The sequence below is a fragment of the Lithobates pipiens genome, unplaced genomic scaffold (assembly GCF_037356315.1).
Source record: "Lithobates pipiens isolate NorthernLeopardFrog02 unplaced genomic scaffold, aLitPip1_a1.2 Scaffold_23, whole genome shotgun sequence".
In the NCBI taxonomy this organism is placed as follows: domain Eukaryota; kingdom Metazoa; phylum Chordata; class Amphibia; order Anura; family Ranidae; genus Lithobates; species Lithobates pipiens.
Window position 1 is genome coordinate 15,691,200 of NW_027507785.1, and position 18,677 is coordinate 15,709,876.

An 18,677-nucleotide genomic window follows, 5' to 3' on the forward strand; every position below is an offset into this window, starting at 1 on the left:
ATACTGAGAATAAATTACACACAGGTGGACTCTATTTACCAGTTAGGTGACTTCTGAAAGCAATGGGTTCCACTAGATTTTAGTTAGGGGTATCAGAGTAAAGGGGGCTGAATACAAATGCATGCCACACTTTTGAGATATTTATTTGTAATAGATGTTGAAAAAAATTTATCATTTTCCTTCCACTTCACAATTATGTGCCACTTTGTGTTGGTCTATTACATAAAATCCCCCAAAAATAGTTTTTGGTTGTAACATGACAAAATCTGGAAAATTTCAAGAGGTATGAATACTTTTTCAAGGCACCATAGTTACTGTAGACCATTTGGGTGTTCTTTACTGTAATGCCCCATACACACGATCGGACTTTCCGACAACAAAACTGTGGATTTTTGTTTGACGGATGTTGGCTCCAACTTGTCTTGCATACACATGGTCATACATGTTGGCCAACAATTATGAACATAGTGGTGTACTAGACGTATATAATATCTCCATTACGAACGCAAGTTATATCTCCGGCTCGTACTTGATTCCGAGCATGCGTGGACTTTTGTCCGACGGACTTGTGTACACATGATCGGAAAGTCCGACAACAAACATTTGTTGGTGGAAAAATTTGAGAACCAGCTAGCCAAAATTTGTTGGCGGAAAGTCCGCCAACAAATGTTCGATGGAGCATACACACAGTCAGACTTTCCGCCAACGAGCTCACAACACGTGAGCCAACAAGCTCACAACCAACATTTGTTGTTGGAAAATCCGATCATGTGTACGGGGCATAAGAGTGATTGCATTGAAGACCAAGAAGATGTTCCCAGCTCTAAGAATAGTTACTATAGACCAGGTGAGTATCGTTTACTATAATAGTGCCTACACTGCAGATCAGGAGGGTGTTCCTAAATCTAACAGTAGTTACACTGTAGACTAAAAGGGTGTTTGTTACTGTAGAACAGAAAGTTGTCTGTTACTGTAATGCTGCGTACACACGACAGGTTTTTAAGTCAGAATAAACTCTGACGGTCTTTCTGATGGAGTTCTGACGGAGTTCTGCTGAAACGGACTTGCCTACAAACAATCCCACCAACGTCTGATCGTTTAGAACACGATGACTTACGACGGGACTAGAAAAAGGAAGTTAAATAGCCAATAGCTGCCCTTGCATCGTTTTTGGTCCGTCAGAATAGCATACAGACGAACGGTTTTCCCGATAGGAATTGATTCACTCGGAAAGATTTAAAACATGTTCTATTTCTAGGTCCATCAAAATTTTAGAAAAAAAAGTCTGATGAAGCCCACACACGATCGGTACATCCGATGGAATGATTCTGTCTGACCTTTTCTCTCGTCCGACCGTGTGTACACGGCATAAGAGTGCTTACACTGTAGATCATAAATGTGTTCTTTAATGCATTAATAGTTACAAACAAAGTATATACAATGCAGCATTCCTATCTTGTTACAAATCTATCCTATTCAAATTTCCACATGAATAAAATAGGTCTGCCAGACCCTATTAGGTATCATAAAGCTCATAAAGTGGTCATTGAGCTGATGTGCCCCGAATTCAACTAAAGGATGGGTTCAATTTGAACAGTCTTTTGTCAATTGTAAACTGGGGGGCCTCCCATGGCTGCAGATGGAATCTCTCTGCCAAATCCTCTATCACCTGACAATCAGGCTTACACTAGCAGTGGCAAAATCTCTTTGATCTGTCATCATCATGCATGCGCACCCCCCTGAGATGACTCTGATAATGACACATCCCAATTTTATGGCAGGACTCAATTTACATTGAAGTATTTTTTTTCCAGAGGGCACATGGCAATCCCTAGCAGATATTCAATGTTAAACCCACCAATCGATGCAATTGCACCACTTTCCGTTGCATAACTGGGGAAAAGTGACAGCCTTTCCCACTCATACTGATTTAAAATAATTGTGTCTCGAAGACAAGGAGATTCCCCGTGGTCTATCCCAGTCATATCGAATAATGTCACACATAATGAATTCAGCACCTGCTAAATACCTTATGCAGTGGGATATTGAACTCCATAATACTTTCACTTGACAAGATCCTTCAAATGACCCATAGGGCATCAGTGTCTAGCATAGTCAGTAGACGGGATACAAAATACTATCTAAATGGTACTGGACTCCTAAAATCCTTCACAAGCTTTACCCACAGGGTATGCCAGTATGCTGGTATTGTCTGGAGAATGAAGCAAACCATGTTCCATATCTTCTGGTCTTGCTATAAGATTCAGTCCTTCAGGTCTCCGGTCAAACACTGGATAGTTACATTTTCTGATATCTGTATACCTGATGATGGGGTCACATTTCTTCTTCATTTAGGTCCCCTCTGCTTGAAACCATATAAATGCTATCTATGGATTAATTTTCTCAACTGCGCAAAGTCTTGCATTCCTGCTTATTGGAAACAAACATCGGCCCCACCTATCAAATTGGGGTTTCATAAGAACACCAAAATTATACTCATGGAAGAGTTCATAAAAAAAAAAAAAAAGAAAGAAAGAAGCAGGAGGGAACCCGGGGAATCGGATTTTGCTGTGGTAGCTGCCTTCAGTTCAAGTGGTGCCTGACTGGAACCCTCTGGGTTAGTGTCCATCACCCTCAGCTATATCAGGCAGGCTTTGGCTTTATTGGCTATTTGGAGACTGGCCCCTTGGAAACATGAGAGAATCCCTCTTCTCCACTATGGTAGTGAATACGAGGAAAAGGTCACCTAGTCTGTTTCTGACTGCTTCACAGATCTGCTATTCTGATCCAGTGTCTTTAGGGATATCGGCCACCACACATGACTCAGAATGGCCATTGTACTCCTCACACCATTGGGTTGTGGCATTGTAATCCCATGTAGATTGTTTCTGGCTCGATATCTTGGTAACTTACTTGTAGAAACAGAGATATCCCACGTTTCCACTATCCCCACAGGAGCTGCTTGGTAATTTGGGTTCTCTATTCTGCGCCTCGGCTTGAAGAACAACCACAGTCCCTCTGACCAACCTGGCTGAATAAAAGTTACTGCAAGCACACAAGTATAGATACATTAAAGTCGCCTTTGAATTAGCACCAAGGAGATGGACACAAGACCGATTAGTGGTAAATGAACTCAATATATTGGTATGGGTTAGAAGCATGGGTTTGAGCATAAATGAGCGCACAGTAGGTAGATACTGACAGAGTCTGCTAGACAATGTAATCATTATGTCAAAGTAAATTAAAATAGAGTTCTGTAACTCTAACTGGAATCAACACATCAACCAGCAAATTCAGCAATAAACAGCACATATAAAAACGAACTGCAATATGAATGATAATACTCATAATAACTAGTCTACCGTGCACTCTAGAAGAATAGCTAGGATTTGGTGTAATGTCCCCTGAGAGGTATCTCTTAACATAAGCAATTGGTAAAGTTCTCAGTGTAGCAGTTGTAAAGGGACAGTCTTTAGTCCTAAGTCTCCAGCTGACTAATGTTGGGGCCCAGTTGTACCGCATTGGTGCATGTGAAAATAGTCCCAGTCAAGCCTGCAGGCAGCAATAAGGCTGCTAGGTGGCTGTATGGTCAGTTTCTAAAGTGCTCAGTCTCTCTAGTAGCAGATAGTAAATTCCCTCAGCAGCATCTCTCCAGTCCCAGTGATATTGGAGCTCACCATCCGGTCACACACAGTGATTAGTCCACTCTCTGCTGCTCTCCAGGTGACTTTGGCTGTTAGCACATCTGGACTCGTCACTCACCGTCCTGCTTGGGCCGCCATTATTCAGCAGTGGTGGTGCACACTGGACAGCTATATGCACTCTCTGGGCTCCCTCATGGCAAAAGGAAGCTGTGTCCTCTACAGCCTCATGCAGTTTTTTTCTCCTCCTCTTGGCAATCTCCCCATGAAATGCAGTTCCATACTCAATAGAAGTCTACAGTATGGCTCTTCCTGAACTTCATTGCTATCATGGATGTATATGGAGCTCCTTGACATCCCGGCTCCCCCTACTGGCAGGAGGCAGACAGTGAGATGGATCAGCCTTCGGCCAGTTCAGTGATAGTTTAAAGAGTGGCTGCAAACACTCATATACAGTACATGTAAATGCATAGTTAATTTATATATATATATATATATATATATATATATATATATATATATATATATATATATATGTAGCACTGACCCCCGAAGGAGCTGCTAGTTTGAGTTGGGCCTGCACTCTTCTGAGAAACCCCCCTTTTAACATAACTCTGTCCCCTTGACACAACTGTGGTGCAAAAATAATACAGTACAATATGAAGCAGTATAAGGTACCTGTATAGATCCCTCAGGATTCTCTGACTCCACCTGGTGGGGAAAAACAGTACGCCACACAATTGTACTCTTAACCAGAAATACCTTTACTGGAAGTATAACAAATAGGTGGTTACAGAAACTGCACTGTCATCCCAACGCAAAACGTCAGCACAGTATGAATCAACAATGCAAATACAGTAAGCTATATATATACACACACACACACACACACACACACACACACACACACACATATATGTACGTATGTTATTATCCAGACCTGGGAGCTCCCACTACTTAAAGTTTTACGTGAGGCTTCACTTAAAGTACTTTCTCCTTTATCTTCTTTCTTCGCTAGCATAAATGGTTCCTCAGGTATTTATAAAGGTAGGTGAGAAAGTTAACTTAAAATGCTCCAGGTATAACTCCAAGAACTTGTAATCACACTTGGGCGCTAAAGTGAACTAGGCCTCAAGCCTACTAAATGTCAGTTGCTCAGTTATGCTTCCGTAGAACAACAGGTCCCAGCAAGGCCTATGAGTGAGTCTAACTGCGTGCAATAATAATAAACGGTGGGCCGTAACCCGCGCACTAACTGGATCAGAGTTCTGGATGATGACTTGGGTCGGGTAACTGCAGCTTGCTACAGACTGGGCCAGATGCTCTGTGTCGCTCCGCTGTCCGGATCCGATACTCCGCTACTCCGACAAGCGTCTCCGAGCCTCATCAATCCGATCACCCGCTCTCGGGCTCCGTCAAGTCAACTCAGTCCGGTTTGCAGTCCGCAGTGATTGTCTGCCTATGTATCCGAGAAACCTCCTCATAGTTCCGCACAGGCAGGCAGCGTGGTCTTAAGAGACCAAATATGGCCGCTGCAGTCCCTTTTATCCCCTACCCAGCATGCACTGCATATCCGAGTGTTGATGGGTAGGTCACACAGACTCCTGGGTAACAAAGGTCAAAACTCTTATCAAAACAAACAGTACTTCCTATGAAAGTATTTGCGCTTATAATCACCATATCTGTGCATTACCAGATATTGTCAGGAGATGCTCCAAACACTGAGCTATCGCAATGTCCACAGATTTAACATTGATATATGCATAACCACATTATTAAACAAATATATCCCTGCTACATATACATAAAAATAAATATCCAAAATGTCAAAATATAGAACTACAGGTTTTTTAAAACAATAAAACTGAATAAAATAGATGTGATGACAAAAAATGTATATACCATGTACAAAATTATATGCAAATTACTTCTGCTTCAGATACTAGGTGTGCTCCCGCGCGCACCGCCGATCGCGGTAACGTTCTTCAAACTACACAGAAGATCTTCTGCGACTTACGCCGCTCGGATGCCTGTGAGAAGGATCTTCCTGACACTCCTCCTACACATCATTTCCTTTCTAATGTTCACTCCTGTCTCCTCCTGCACATCACTTCCTTTCTAATGTTCACTCCTTTCTCCTCCTGCACATCGCTTCCTCTCTAATATTCACTCCTCTCTCCTCCTGCACATCGCTTCCTCTCTAATATTCACTCCTCTCTCCTCATGCACATCGCTTCCTCTCTAATGTTCATTCCTTGCTCCTCCTGCACATCGCTTCCTCTCTAATATTCACTGCTCTCTCCTCCTGCACATCACATCCTCTCTAATGTTCATTCCTTGCTCCTCCTGCACATCGCTTCCTGTCTAATATTCACTCATCTCTCCTCCTGGACACTGGAAATCACCCTCACCCCTTACAATTTCTAAAGTGATGGAAGTGGTGCACTCACACTTTACGTATGAGACAATGGGGGTTATTTATGAAAGGCAAATCCACTTTGCACTGTAAGTGCACTGGGAAGGGCAGTCGCTCTAAATCTAAGGGGTAGATTTGAAATGAGTGGAAGGTCTGCTGATTTTATCATCCAATCACGTGCAAGCTAAAATGCTGTTTTTTATTTTCCCTACATGTCCCCCTCGGATCTACAGCGACTTTACTTCCAAGTGCACCTGCAGTGCAAAGGGGTTTTTCCTTTAGTAAATAACCCCCAATGTTTTCTATGACCAATGGGTCCTTTTCACGTATTTGTGATACATGGCAATCTTGGACATCGTGGTATGATAAACCTATGCAGTGGCATCTCCAGCTCTCATATTTAGGGGGGCACATGGGGGGACAGGGACAAAATTTGGGGAGACAACTATAAAATGCAATTATATATTATATATATATATATATATATATATATATATATATCTTGGGGCCCTTTATTATGATCCTGCAATGAGACCCTTTCATGTTTTGCAGTGCGCCCCCTTTCCTACTGTATTGGGGCTCCCTTCCTTCTGTATTTGGTGATGCAACGCATTGGGTGGCGCCTGTGACGTCACAGTCAGTTTGAATTTAGAACCGGAAGTGTGGTGAGGCGTACAGCACTGATGATTTGCAAACACCGTACAATCTATTTTTTATCAAATGTGTGTGCATTTATGCATTGAATAAATAATTTTTACCATAGAGTATATATGTTGCGTTAGGAGTATATCCCCATTACATTATCGGTACATTACAGAACTCCCCCTACCCTGTGCTTCTTAGCAAAACACTTGCAGCCTTGGCTTCCAAGAGCCTGACCACACACTGTGTGTAGGGAAAGGGCTCCTGGGTGATATAGTTCTGGGGGGCTTGTATAAATCAGTTGGCATGGAGTTCCCAAGAGCTGCCCCTGCAAGAATTGTATAAGCTTGGTTATAGATCTTTATGATTAATTGTTAAAAGATTGCAATCTTGATTCAATTTCCCCACACAATCTTAATCCAGCATTTCCACGATTCATGTAACAAGTGCAGAGCAGTTCCCTGCTCTTTGCTGTAAAAAAAAAAAAAAAAAAGCAGCCAGCAATGTTTATCAACAACATTGCTTAGTGCTGTAAGAGAGATAAAAAGTAGATATGTGCATTGCCTAAAAATGTGTTTTTTGTTTTTTTTTGTTTTTTGGGTCATTAGCTATAAAACCATACATATGTGGACTAACTTGCCATATGGGAGGGTGCAAGATACATTTTGGAATCATCAGTAGCGCAAGTATGCACCATTAATTTTCCAAATTTTTCTGTCAGAAGCCCGGTTCACCTATAAAAGTGTAATGAAGGTGTCCTGGGAGGACCATATTGCTGACTTGCAAATAACCTCAGGAGACACTCAGTGTTGGCTGAGCTATCCACAGAGCTGGCCCTGCCCTAGTTAAATGTACTCTTAAGACCTATAAAACAGGAAGGTCCTGAAGGTTAGGCTCTTTTAATTGTTTTAACAATCTAGGAGGTGAGTGAACGTGTTGATGCTGACTGACCCTGTCTTAAGCCACGCTGGAACCAAGAACATATTTCAGCTTTCATGAATGAAAGGTAGCTGCCAATCAGGTCACCAGCGTTAGCTCAACATCCAGGGGATGTGGGTCTCTCACTCAACCAAGAAAGATGGCAAATTGACTTCCTGGTTAAATTGGAAGGAGAAAGACACCCCATGTATAAAAGCAGTCTGGAGTTTTAGGACTAGGGATGAGCTTCGTGTTCGAGTCGAACATACGTTCGACACAAACATCGGCTGTTCGCCCGTTCGGCGAATTCCGAACATTATGGGCCATTCGGGCCAAATTGGTGTGGCACTCACGGCCCACAATGCACTGCGATGGCGCAGTGCATTGCTGGCTCATGATTGGCCAAGCATGCACTGTGACCCCGCATGCTTGGCCAATCACAGCGCTGGCAGCGAGGAGAGCCATGATTGGCCACAGGCAGGATGCCTGTGGCCAATCATAGCTTAGGCTGTGTAGTACACGCCCCACACTATATAAGGCCGCCAGCGCGGCGGCCTTGTGTAGTGTGTTGGTGTCTGTAGCAGTTAGTGGGTGTTCTGTGTACCTTCAACACAGTATACACCGATCGTTATCGGCCGATTTTTCGTTCTTGCTGTTCTGTAGTGGTTGTTGTCTGCGTGCCCTGACCGCAGTATACACCGCTATATTCACCTATATAGCTAGCAATATATCTATCTTTTATAATAGAGCTTGCAGTCAGTGTTAGGAGATTGTGCGTGCTGTCTGCGTGCTCTGAACCCAGTATACACCGCTATATCCACCTATATAGCTAACTATCTTGCTCGTTTTAAATAGAGCTTTCAGTCAGTGTTAGGAGATTGTGCGTGCTGTCTACGTGCTCTGAACGCAGAATACACCGCTATATCCACCTATATAGCTAACTATATTGCTCGTTTTAAATAGAGCTTTCAGTCAGTGTTAGGAGATTGTGCGTGCTGTCTACGTGCTCTGAACGCAGTATACACCGATATATCCACCTATATAGCTAACTATCTTGCTCGTTTTAAATAGAACTTTCAGTCAGTGTTAGGAGATTGTGCACGCTGTCTGCGTGCTCTGAACGCAGTATACACCGCTATATCCACCTATATAGTTAACTATCTTGCTCGTTTTAAATAGAGCTTTCAGTCAGTGTTAGGAGATTGTGCGTGCTGTCTGCGTGCTCTGAACGCAGTATACACCACTATATCCACCTATATAGCTAACTATCTTGCTCGTTTTAAATAGAGCTTTCAGTCAGTGTTAGGAGATTGTGCGTGCTGTCTGCGTGCTCTGAACGCAGTATACACCGCTATATCCACCTATATAGCAAACTATCTTGCTCGATTTTAAATAGAGCTTGCAGTCAGCGGTAGGAGATTGTGCGTGCTGTCTGCGTGCTCTGAATTAAAAACAGATTCTACTTAACACGTGGCACTTCACAGGCATACTACAGACACCCCCCAGGCACGATATTTAAAGGAATATTTCACTTTTTTTTTCACTTTAATCGTCATTAAAATCAGTGCTCCCGCCAAAACGGCCGTTTTTAAAACTTTTTTTTGCATTGACCCATGTCCCCAAACCCTTTTTAGGACAGTATCTTGCATATTAGCCGTTAAAATTAGCACTTTTAATTTCGACCGTTCGAGTCCCATAGACTTCAATGGGGTTCTAATGTTTGTACGAATTTGGGTTCCGTTCGAAAGTTCTGGTGCAAACCGAACCGGGGGGTGTTCGGCTCATCCCTATTTAGGACTATTCTGTTCTGTCTGGGTATAAAGATAAGTGAGGCTCCCTGAGTACAAAGCCTGCAGTTCTGACATCCTTCACAGAGGTTGTAGCAACCAGAAATACGGTCTTTAGGGTTTGCAGAGTGTAGTCAATTCTGTAGGATAGAAATGAGGCCTTGATAGAAATGGGGAATGTAAGCAAGTTGCACATGGGGAACAATGGTTTCCTGGGAGGCCTATAACTTCATGCAAGCCTTTTAAGAATTGCATCACTAAAAGGTCAAGGACTCCTTATCCTCCATGCAAATGCAGAAAAGGCTGAACTTTGAGCTTTAAACATATTTGAACCTAGGCCCCTGTTCAGCCCCAGTTGTAAGAACTGTGGCACCTTGGCTGGTTTAGGTGATAAAGGACTCCATGCTTTTGCTGTGTGATATCTGCATTGTTTTTCCATATTCTTAGGTAAATCTTATTCATGAAGACCTCTCTAGTTTGACACAAGGTAGGCACTAACTGCACTGAGCATACTTGACTTGGTAGCCACTGCCTCTCAATTTCCAGGCCATCAAAAGTAGTCTCTTTGAACTGGATAGAAAAACTGTCCATGAGAGAGTGAATCCGTCATCACTAGAAGCGGCAGTGGTAATTCAATGCTTAAGAGTAGTAGAGAGAGACACTAGAGCCTCCTAAGCCAAATGGTATATTTGCAATTATTGATACAGGAAGCTCCACTGACAGCCTAAGAATTCTACCCTTCCACTGCTGTCTAGGCACAGTACAAATCTTGCTCCTCTTGCTAAAAAGAGTGAATGGCAGAAGTGCTTTGAACACTACTCGGTTCAAGAAAATTCAATACTATTCCTCATAAGCTTAACATCCCATGACCTTAAGCAGCCTGGTCTTTGAAATGAGTCCCCCAACTTTTCTAGCTGGGGTCTGATGTGATAATGTTCCATCTGAAAACAATTGGTCAGTTACGAAGAACCAAGGATACTCCGGCACTGTTCTGCTGGACTTCACTCCCAAAGCACCTTTGGCTTTCTCTATCAGAGGATGGATAAGTTCTACTGATTTTTTCCCATCACTATTGCAGACAGTAAGACCTTGTGAATGCCTTGGGGAGATGAACATACCGAAGGAGAGGAACTCAACTGGTAGAGGAATTGAGGATGAATTGGGACAATGAGGTGTCTGATAAACCTACAAGAGAATCCAGTCTCCCAGATTTATAAATAATATAATTGATTGGAGGTTTTCCATCTTGCACGACTCTAACTTCCTGTGCTGCTTGTCAATTTTTTTTTTTCTAACCTTAGCACATGGCGCAGATTACTGGATTTTATTTTTTGCTAGGAACAGAGGTGAACCGAATCCTCATCTCCTCTGGGTAGCTAGAACCTTTAGGCTCGGTTCACACAGTACGCGGCACGACTTGCAGAGCCGCGACCTGCCGCGACCTCAGCGGCGACTTGCAAAACGACTTCTGTATAGAAGTCAATGCAAGTCGCCCGAAGTCGCCGCAAAAGTAGTACAGGAACCTTTTTTCTAAGTCGGAGCGACGCGAGTCGCTCCTATTAGAACGGTTCCGTAGTACAGAACGGGGAGCGACTTGTCAGGCGGCGAAGTCGCCCGGACAAGTCGCCCCTGTGTGAACCGAGCCTTACGATTGCTTGTTTTTTTGTTTTTTTTTCTTCTTTTAATCCAGCTATAAACTGGAATAGAATTTTTAATTTCCCATCAACCCCGGTAGCCTGGCTGACTGGAAGAGATTAAAAGGTGGACTTCCCACCTGTCAATGTTATATGATCGGTATGCTCATTAAATTATGCCCCGGCATGTGTGTTTGTCATGTCTTTTTCAATAAAAATTATTGTACTAGAAAGGCAGACCTCCCTTAAACTTCCACCAATGTCATGCCAATATAGCTGATATGACCCACTGATCCTGAAGGTTTTCCCTCTAGGTGTGTGCGTAAAGCTGCGCACAGGCACCCCCTGGATTAGTGCACCCTTAAAAAAGGACTTCCGCTTTTCTCCTAAGACAGGAGCCTTATGTCGCGTACACACGGCCGGAATTTTTTGAGTGATTAGGTCCGACGAACTAGGTCCGATGGTCTTCCCAACGGACTTTCGGCGGAGGTCTGAGGGACTTTCCAAACGAGCTGACTTGCGCACACACGAATGAACTTTCCGGCAGACTTGGTCTGACGGACTTCCTGACGGACTTTCAAAATTAACGGACTTGCCCGTTCGTTCATTTTGAACGTGACTCCAGGTACGATGGGACTAGAAAGGAAAGTCAATCTCGCAGCTTTCATCAGCGAAATTGACACCTTGCGAGCCCCGTTGCCTGGTATGGATTTTTAGGGGAACCCCCTACGCTGAAAAAATGGTGTGGGGGCCCCCCCCCAAAATCCATACCAGACCCCGCGCCCCCCCCCTCCTGAACTGTACCAGGCCGCATGCCCTCAACATGGGGGGTGGGTGCTTTGGGGAAAGGGGGTGCCCTAAAGGGGATTCCGATAAACACCCGCCCACAGACCCCAACAATCAACGGCCAGGTTTGTCAGGAAGAGGCCCTTGTCCTCATCAACATGGGGACAAGGTGCTTTAGGGATAGGGTGAAGTAAGAAGCATATGGAAAGAAAAAAGGAAACGCTGTCACTTACGTCAAAGCATGTTTAAAGCTTTCTTTGAGAAGCCTGCACCACCAGAATGGGGCTCCAACCATATAGCTCATTTAGAGGCTGTAAAGGAAGAACTTCCACCCAGGAGAGGCTGAACCTGGCTGGGGCGACAAACGGTAAGGGATACCTCGCGATTTCAGGCCTGATCAGGTGAGGAAAAAAAGGAGAATGCTGTGAGCCGGGTCTGTCTTTGATTTATAGTTAACCAGTCCTATGAGGTTGTGGGGGGCAGAGTCACAACCCCATCTGTATATATATATATATATATATATATATATATATATATATATATATATATATATAAGTTGTGGTAGGTATCTGTAATTGGTATCGGCGAGTACTAAAAAAAAAAATTGTTATTCTCATTTTATCCAGAATCGTGCAGCTCTAGTGGGTATGACATTGCAGGGAGTAATAAAAGCCATTTATCACTACATTGACAAGATAAAAGAAAAAAATTGCTGGGACAAGATCTAAAGGTCAAGAAAAAGGTTTGGGGATAAATATCGGTCCATCCTGTGAAAACTCTTACATTTGCATCATCATATCAGGGGAACGAACAACTGCTGCAAACATTGATTGTTCTGTTTCGAATGCTGTTGTATGCATTTACCGTACATACCTCCTTAGACCCAGTCTGTCCAGACAATATGGTCACCTGCTGATTTGGTACCATCCTCAGGCAGCTTAACTCTTCAATAAAAGACAAAAGTTGAATTTAACACAATTTTTATTCTGATAATTGCAATACAGAAGATGTTTTTCCAATTTTATGTAAGAAGAGAATGACTTTCCTAAAGCCTGGTACACACATTCAGTTTATTTTCATTCAACCCAGTGGGCTTGAAAAACAGAGGAGCTCAGGAGGAGCTTGGTGTCCTAACTATCCAATGTTAGTACAGTGATCTCTGAGTTATTGTGTTCTGACAGTGGGACTGCCCCTCTGAACACACCGGTCATCGCTTATAGCCATTGGTAGCTAGCGCTGATCAGATGCCAATCAGATGCTGGTTCGATAGAACCCAGCTGTTCAACTGGCTTCTGTTATCCTGTGTACACATGAGCGGAATGTCCGAAAGAAGCTTTTCATCATATATTACGGTCGTGTGTGGGCCTCACCGGAATTTTTTTTCAAAAATTCTGACGGACCTAGAAATAGAACATGTTCTAAATATTTCTGACTGAACCAATTCCTATCGGGAAAAAACGATCGTCTGTATGCTGTTCCAAAGGACCAAAAATGACGCATGCTCTGAAGTACGAGACGGAAGCTATTGGCTACTGGCTATTGAAATTCCTTTTCTAGTCCCGTCGTACGTGTTGTACATCACTGCGTTCTTTACGGTCAGACTTTGGTGTGATCGTGTGTACGCAAGACAATTTCAGCAGAATGCCGTCGGAAATCCGTAGAAAAAACCTTTCGAGTTTATTCCGACTGGAAAACCGGTTGCGTTTACAGGGCATTAGACATGCTGATGTACACACGTGTCAAATGTCAGTCGGTTTCTGTTGAACCCGCTGATACCGGACAATATTTGGCCCACGTGTACCAGGTTTAAACATTGTCTCTGAGAAGAACTAACACTGACTGAGGGAACATAAAAGAAAAAGGGAAGGTTGAGCTAAATAGAAGGGGAGGACAGAAGAAGAAACCAAATCACATAAGTGAACAAATTGTAATGGGCCAAAACCAACGCCTAGATGTCAGCATACATCAAACAAAGGCAACCCGATACAGTTCAATACAACACAGAAAAAATACATATAAGTGCAACAGAATATTGATAACAAGTGTGGAAACCATACATGGTTCCTTGGCAGATCTTGTTGTGAGATCTTTGTTTTTTCTCTTGCTTATCACTTATGTCAACTATGGATGGTTAATGCCTATGAATTTGTGTCCACTTTCCTCTCAAAATGCCATTCCACAAATAATGGCTGAGTTTTATTTTTAGGGCATGGGTCCGTACTCCATAGATCAGAGGATTAAAGATTGGTGGGATCACCATAGGTGTGAAAGAGAGGACCACATGAACAGTTAGGGGGAGAGTAATATTCCCCAGTCTGTATTTAAGCGCAAGAAATAAAACTCCAATTAAGAATATTAAAAAGTTGAGCAAATGGGTCACAACAGTGTGGACAGCCTTCTGACGTGACTCCTTGGAGAGGTTCATGCAGACAAAGAATATTCTTAAATAGGAAAAAGCAGTAACCAAACTGGTGTTAACAAAGTTGATGGTAAATACGGTGGCTGAAAGTGCATTGCTATTGGATGAATCTACGCAGGCCAGCACAACGAGGGACATATTATCACAAAAAATATTTTTTATTTTATCCCCACATAAAGGAAGTGATGCTGTTAGAAAAAGGAGCAAGAGGAGGATGATGAAGGTTATGCCCCAACACCCAAAGATTATCTTCACAACCTTCTCGTTTGTCAATAACATGATGTACTGCAGAGGTTGACATATGGCCAAGTAACGGTCGTAGGCCATAATGGTAAAAGTACTCATTTCAAAAAAGGCAAAAGTACAAATGCAGAGATTTTGAATAAGGCACTCAGTGCGAGAGATCTTGTTTGAGGCGGTGATCAAGTCAATCATCAATTTTGGAAAAAATGAAGAGCTGCCAAAGATCCCATTGAAGAGCAAACTGGCTATGAGAATGTACATGGGTTCGTGGAGGCTTCTCTCCTTCAAAATGGCATATATGATTACACTACTTACTGTCAAAATATATGAGTAGACCATTGTAGAAAGGGAGAAGTAGAGGTATTTTTGCTTCTCCAGCTCCATCAGCCCCAGGAGGATGAAGCTGGTGCTGGTGTTGGATGCGGTGTCCATCTTTCTTCTTTCAATTCAAACTCGAGTTTCATCTGAGATCAGTTGCATGATCCTGAATAATTAACTAACAGAGAAAACAACGTTTAGATTGTTATGTCTGAAATGTGCATATATGCTTCCAAAATACTGCTATCATTTTTTGGAAATTTCCAAAAGTAAATAAAATTGTGGTAGCTGGTTTACTGCCTGGTAAATTGGTGGTGGTGGGATATTGTGTAAAATATTAGAAACTTTAGTTTCATCTGCATCTTCCTGTTGAAATTTCAGGTTTCTGACCAGGCAACTTCTATACCCCACAGTCTCCTTGGCTTGTAGTGTAATGTAGGAAGGGTTGACTTTAAAACACCACACCAGAGATCCAACATTGTTTCATTATAGGTCAGGGTTACAATTCAAGAAGTGTCCAATGCGTTTCGGGAGTCTAAGTGCCCCCTTCATCAGGGCTTGACTGGCAACAAAGTAAACAAACCAGTAGTGAACTGGAACTACTGGAATGAATATCATTGTAGGTCCAGTTCACTACAGGTTTGTTCACTTTGTTGCCAGTCAAGACCTGATGAAGGGGGCACTTAGACCCTGAAACACATTGGATACTTCTTGAATTGTACCCCTGGCCTATAATGGAATAAAGTTGTATCTGGACCTCTTAACAGTGGTGTGGCACTTTAAATTCAACCCTTCTTCCTTTTAAAGGAACACCAAAGTTTAAGGTGACATCTTATATTGAATATCAATGTGTAAAGATGAATTCCAAGTGGTATATTTCGACGTTTACATATGGGGTTCTAAAATATATATATATATATATATATATATATATATATATATATATACAGTGCCTTGCGAAAGTATTCGGCCCCCTTGAACTTTTCAACCTTTTGCCACATTTCAGGCTTCAAACATAAAGATAAAAATTTTTAATTTTTTGTGAAGAATCACCAACAAGTGGGACACAATTGTGAAGTGGAACGAAATCTATTGGATAATTTTAAACTTTTTTAGCAAATAAAAAACTGAAAAGTGGTGCGTGCAAAATTATTCGGCCCCTTTACTTTCAGTGCAGCAAACTCACTCCAGAAGTTCAGCGAGGATCTCTGAATGATCCAATGTTGTCCTAAATGACTGATGGTGATAAATAAAATCCACCTGTGTGTAATCAAGTCTCTGTATAAATGCACCTACTCTGTGATAGTGTCAGGGTTCTGTTGAAAGCGTAGAGAGCATCATGAAGACCAAGGAACACACCAGGCAGGTCCGTAATACTGTTGTGGAGAAGTTTAAAGCCGGATTTGGATACAAAAAGATTTCCCAAGCTTTAAACATCCCAAGGAGCACTGTGAAAGCGATCATTTTGAAATGGAAGGAGTATCAGACCACTGCAAATCTACCAAGACCTGGCCGTCCCTCTAAACTTTCAGCTCAGACAAGGAGAAGACTGATCAGAGATGCAGTCAAGAGGCCCATGATCACTCTGGATGAACTGCAGAGAACTGCAGCTGAGGTGGGAGAGTCTGTCCATAGGACAACAATCAGTTGTATACTGCACAAATCTGGCCTTTATGGAAGAGTGGCAAGAAGAAAGACATTTCTCAAAGATATCCATAATAAGTCTCGTCTAAAGTTTGCCACAAGCCAGCTGGGAGACACACCAAACATGTGGAAGAAGGTGCTCTGTTCAGATGAAACCAAAATCGAACTTTTTGCCCACAATGCAAAACGATATGTTTGGCGTAAAAGCAACACAGCTCATCACCCTCAACACACCATCCCCACTGTCAAACATGGTGGTGGCAGAATCATGGTTTGGACCTGCTTTTCTTCAGCAGGGACAGGGAAGATGGTTAAAATTGAGGGGAAGATGGATGCAGCCAAATACAGGACCATTCTGGATGAAAACCTGTTGGAGTCTGCAAAAGACCTGAAACTGGGACGGAGATGTATCTTCCAACAAGACAATGATCCCAAACATACAGCAAAATCTACAAAGGAATGGTTCACAAATAAACATATCCAGGTGTTAGAATGGTCAAGTCAAAGTCCAGACCCAAATCCAATCGAGAATCTGTGGAAAGAGATGAAAACTGCTGTTCACAAATGCTCTCCATCCAACCTCGCTGAGCTCGAGCTGTTTTGCAAGGAAGAATGGGCAAGAATTTCAGTCTCTCGATGTGCAAAACTGATAGAGACATACCCCAAGCGACTTGCAGCTGTAATCGCAGCAAAAGGTGGCTCTACAAAGTATTAACGCATGGGGGCCGAATAATTTTGCATGCCCCACTTTTCATTTTTTTATTAGTTAAAAAAGTTTCAAAAATCCAATAGATTTCGTTCCACTTTACAATTGTGTCCCACTTGTTGGTGATTCTTCACAAAAATTAAAAATTTTATATCTTTATGTTTGAAGCCTGAAATGTGGCAAAAGGTTGAAAAGTTCAAGGGGGCCGAATACTTTCGCAAGGCACTGTATATATATATACACTACCGTTCAAAAGTTTGGGGTCACATTGAAATGTCCTTATTTTTGAAGGAAAAGCACTGTACTTTTCAATGAAGCTAACTTTAAACTAGTCCTAACTTTAAACAAATATACTCTATACATTGCTAATGTGGTAAATGACTATTCTAACTGCAAATGTCTAGTTTTTGGTGCAATATCTACATAGGTGTATAGAGGCCCATTTCCAGCAACTATCACTCCAGTGTTCTAATGGTACAATGTGTTTGCTCATTGGCTCAGAAGGCTAATTGATGATTAGCAAACCCTTGTGCAATCATGTTCACACATCTAAAAACAGTCTAGCTCCTTCCAGAAGCTACAAAACTGACCTTCCTGTGAGCAGATTGAGTGGAGCATCACATTTGTGGGGTCAATTAAACGCTCAAAATGGCCAGAAAAAGAGAACTTTCATCTGAAACTCGACAGTCTATTCTTGTTCTTAGAAATAAAGGCTATTCCATGCGAGAAATTGCAAAGAAATTGAAGATTTCTTACAACGGTGTGTACTACTCCCTTCAGAGGACAGCACAAACAGGCTCTAACCAGAGTAGAAAAAGAAGTGGGAGGCCGCGTTGCACAACTAAGCAAGAAGATAAGCACATTAGAGTCTCTAGTTTGAGAAACAGACGCCTCACAGGTCCCCAACTGGCATCTTCATTAAATAGTACCCGCAAAACACCAGTGTCAACATCTACAGTGAAGAGGCGGCTGCGGGATTTTGGGCTTCAGGGCAGAGTGGCAAAGAAAAAGCCATATCTGAGACTGGCCAATAAAAGAAAAAGATTAAGATGGGCAAAAGAACACAGACATTGGACAGAGGAAGACTGGAAAAAAGTGTTGTGGACGGATGAATCCAAGTTTGAGGTGTTTGGATCACAAAGAAGAACGTTTGTGAGACGCAGAACAAATGAAAAGATGCTGGAAGAATGCCTGACGCCATCTGTTAAGCATGGTGGAGGTAATGTGATGGTCTGGGGTTGCTTTGGTGCTGGTAAGGTGGGAGCTTTGTACAGGGTAAAAGGGATTCTGAATAAGGAAGGCTATCACTCCATTTTGCAACGCCATGCCATACCCAGTGGACAGCGCTTGATTGGAGCCAATTTCATCCTACAACAGGACAATGACCCTAAACACACCTCCAAATTGTGCAAGAACTATTTACAGCAGAAGCAGGCAGCTGGTATTCTATCGGTAATGGAGTGGCCAGCACAGTCACCAGATCTGAACCCCATTGAGCTGTTGTGGGAGCAGCTTGACCGTAT

The 18,677-nt window shown here is 42.5% G+C and overlaps 1 protein-coding gene across 1 annotated transcript; it reads right to left on the bottom strand.

Annotated features, from left to right (window-relative positions):
- Positions 1–12,786: 12,786 nt before the first annotated feature.
- LOC143926850 (olfactory receptor 6K3-like) lies at positions 12,787–14,970 on the bottom strand. The gene has a single exon (XM_077450890.1). The coding sequence runs from the start codon at positions 14,916–14,918 to the stop codon at positions 13,956–13,958; it is 963 nt and encodes a 320-aa protein (XP_077307016.1). The 5' UTR covers positions 14,919–14,970; the 3' UTR covers positions 12,787–13,955.
- Between the last annotated feature and the right edge of the window lie 3,707 nt (positions 14,971–18,677).

Coding starts and splice junctions, on each gene's coding strand:
- LOC143926850 (XM_077450890.1), bottom strand. CDS start 14,918: ATGGACACCGCATCCAACACCAGCACCAGCTTCATCCTCCTGGGGCTG.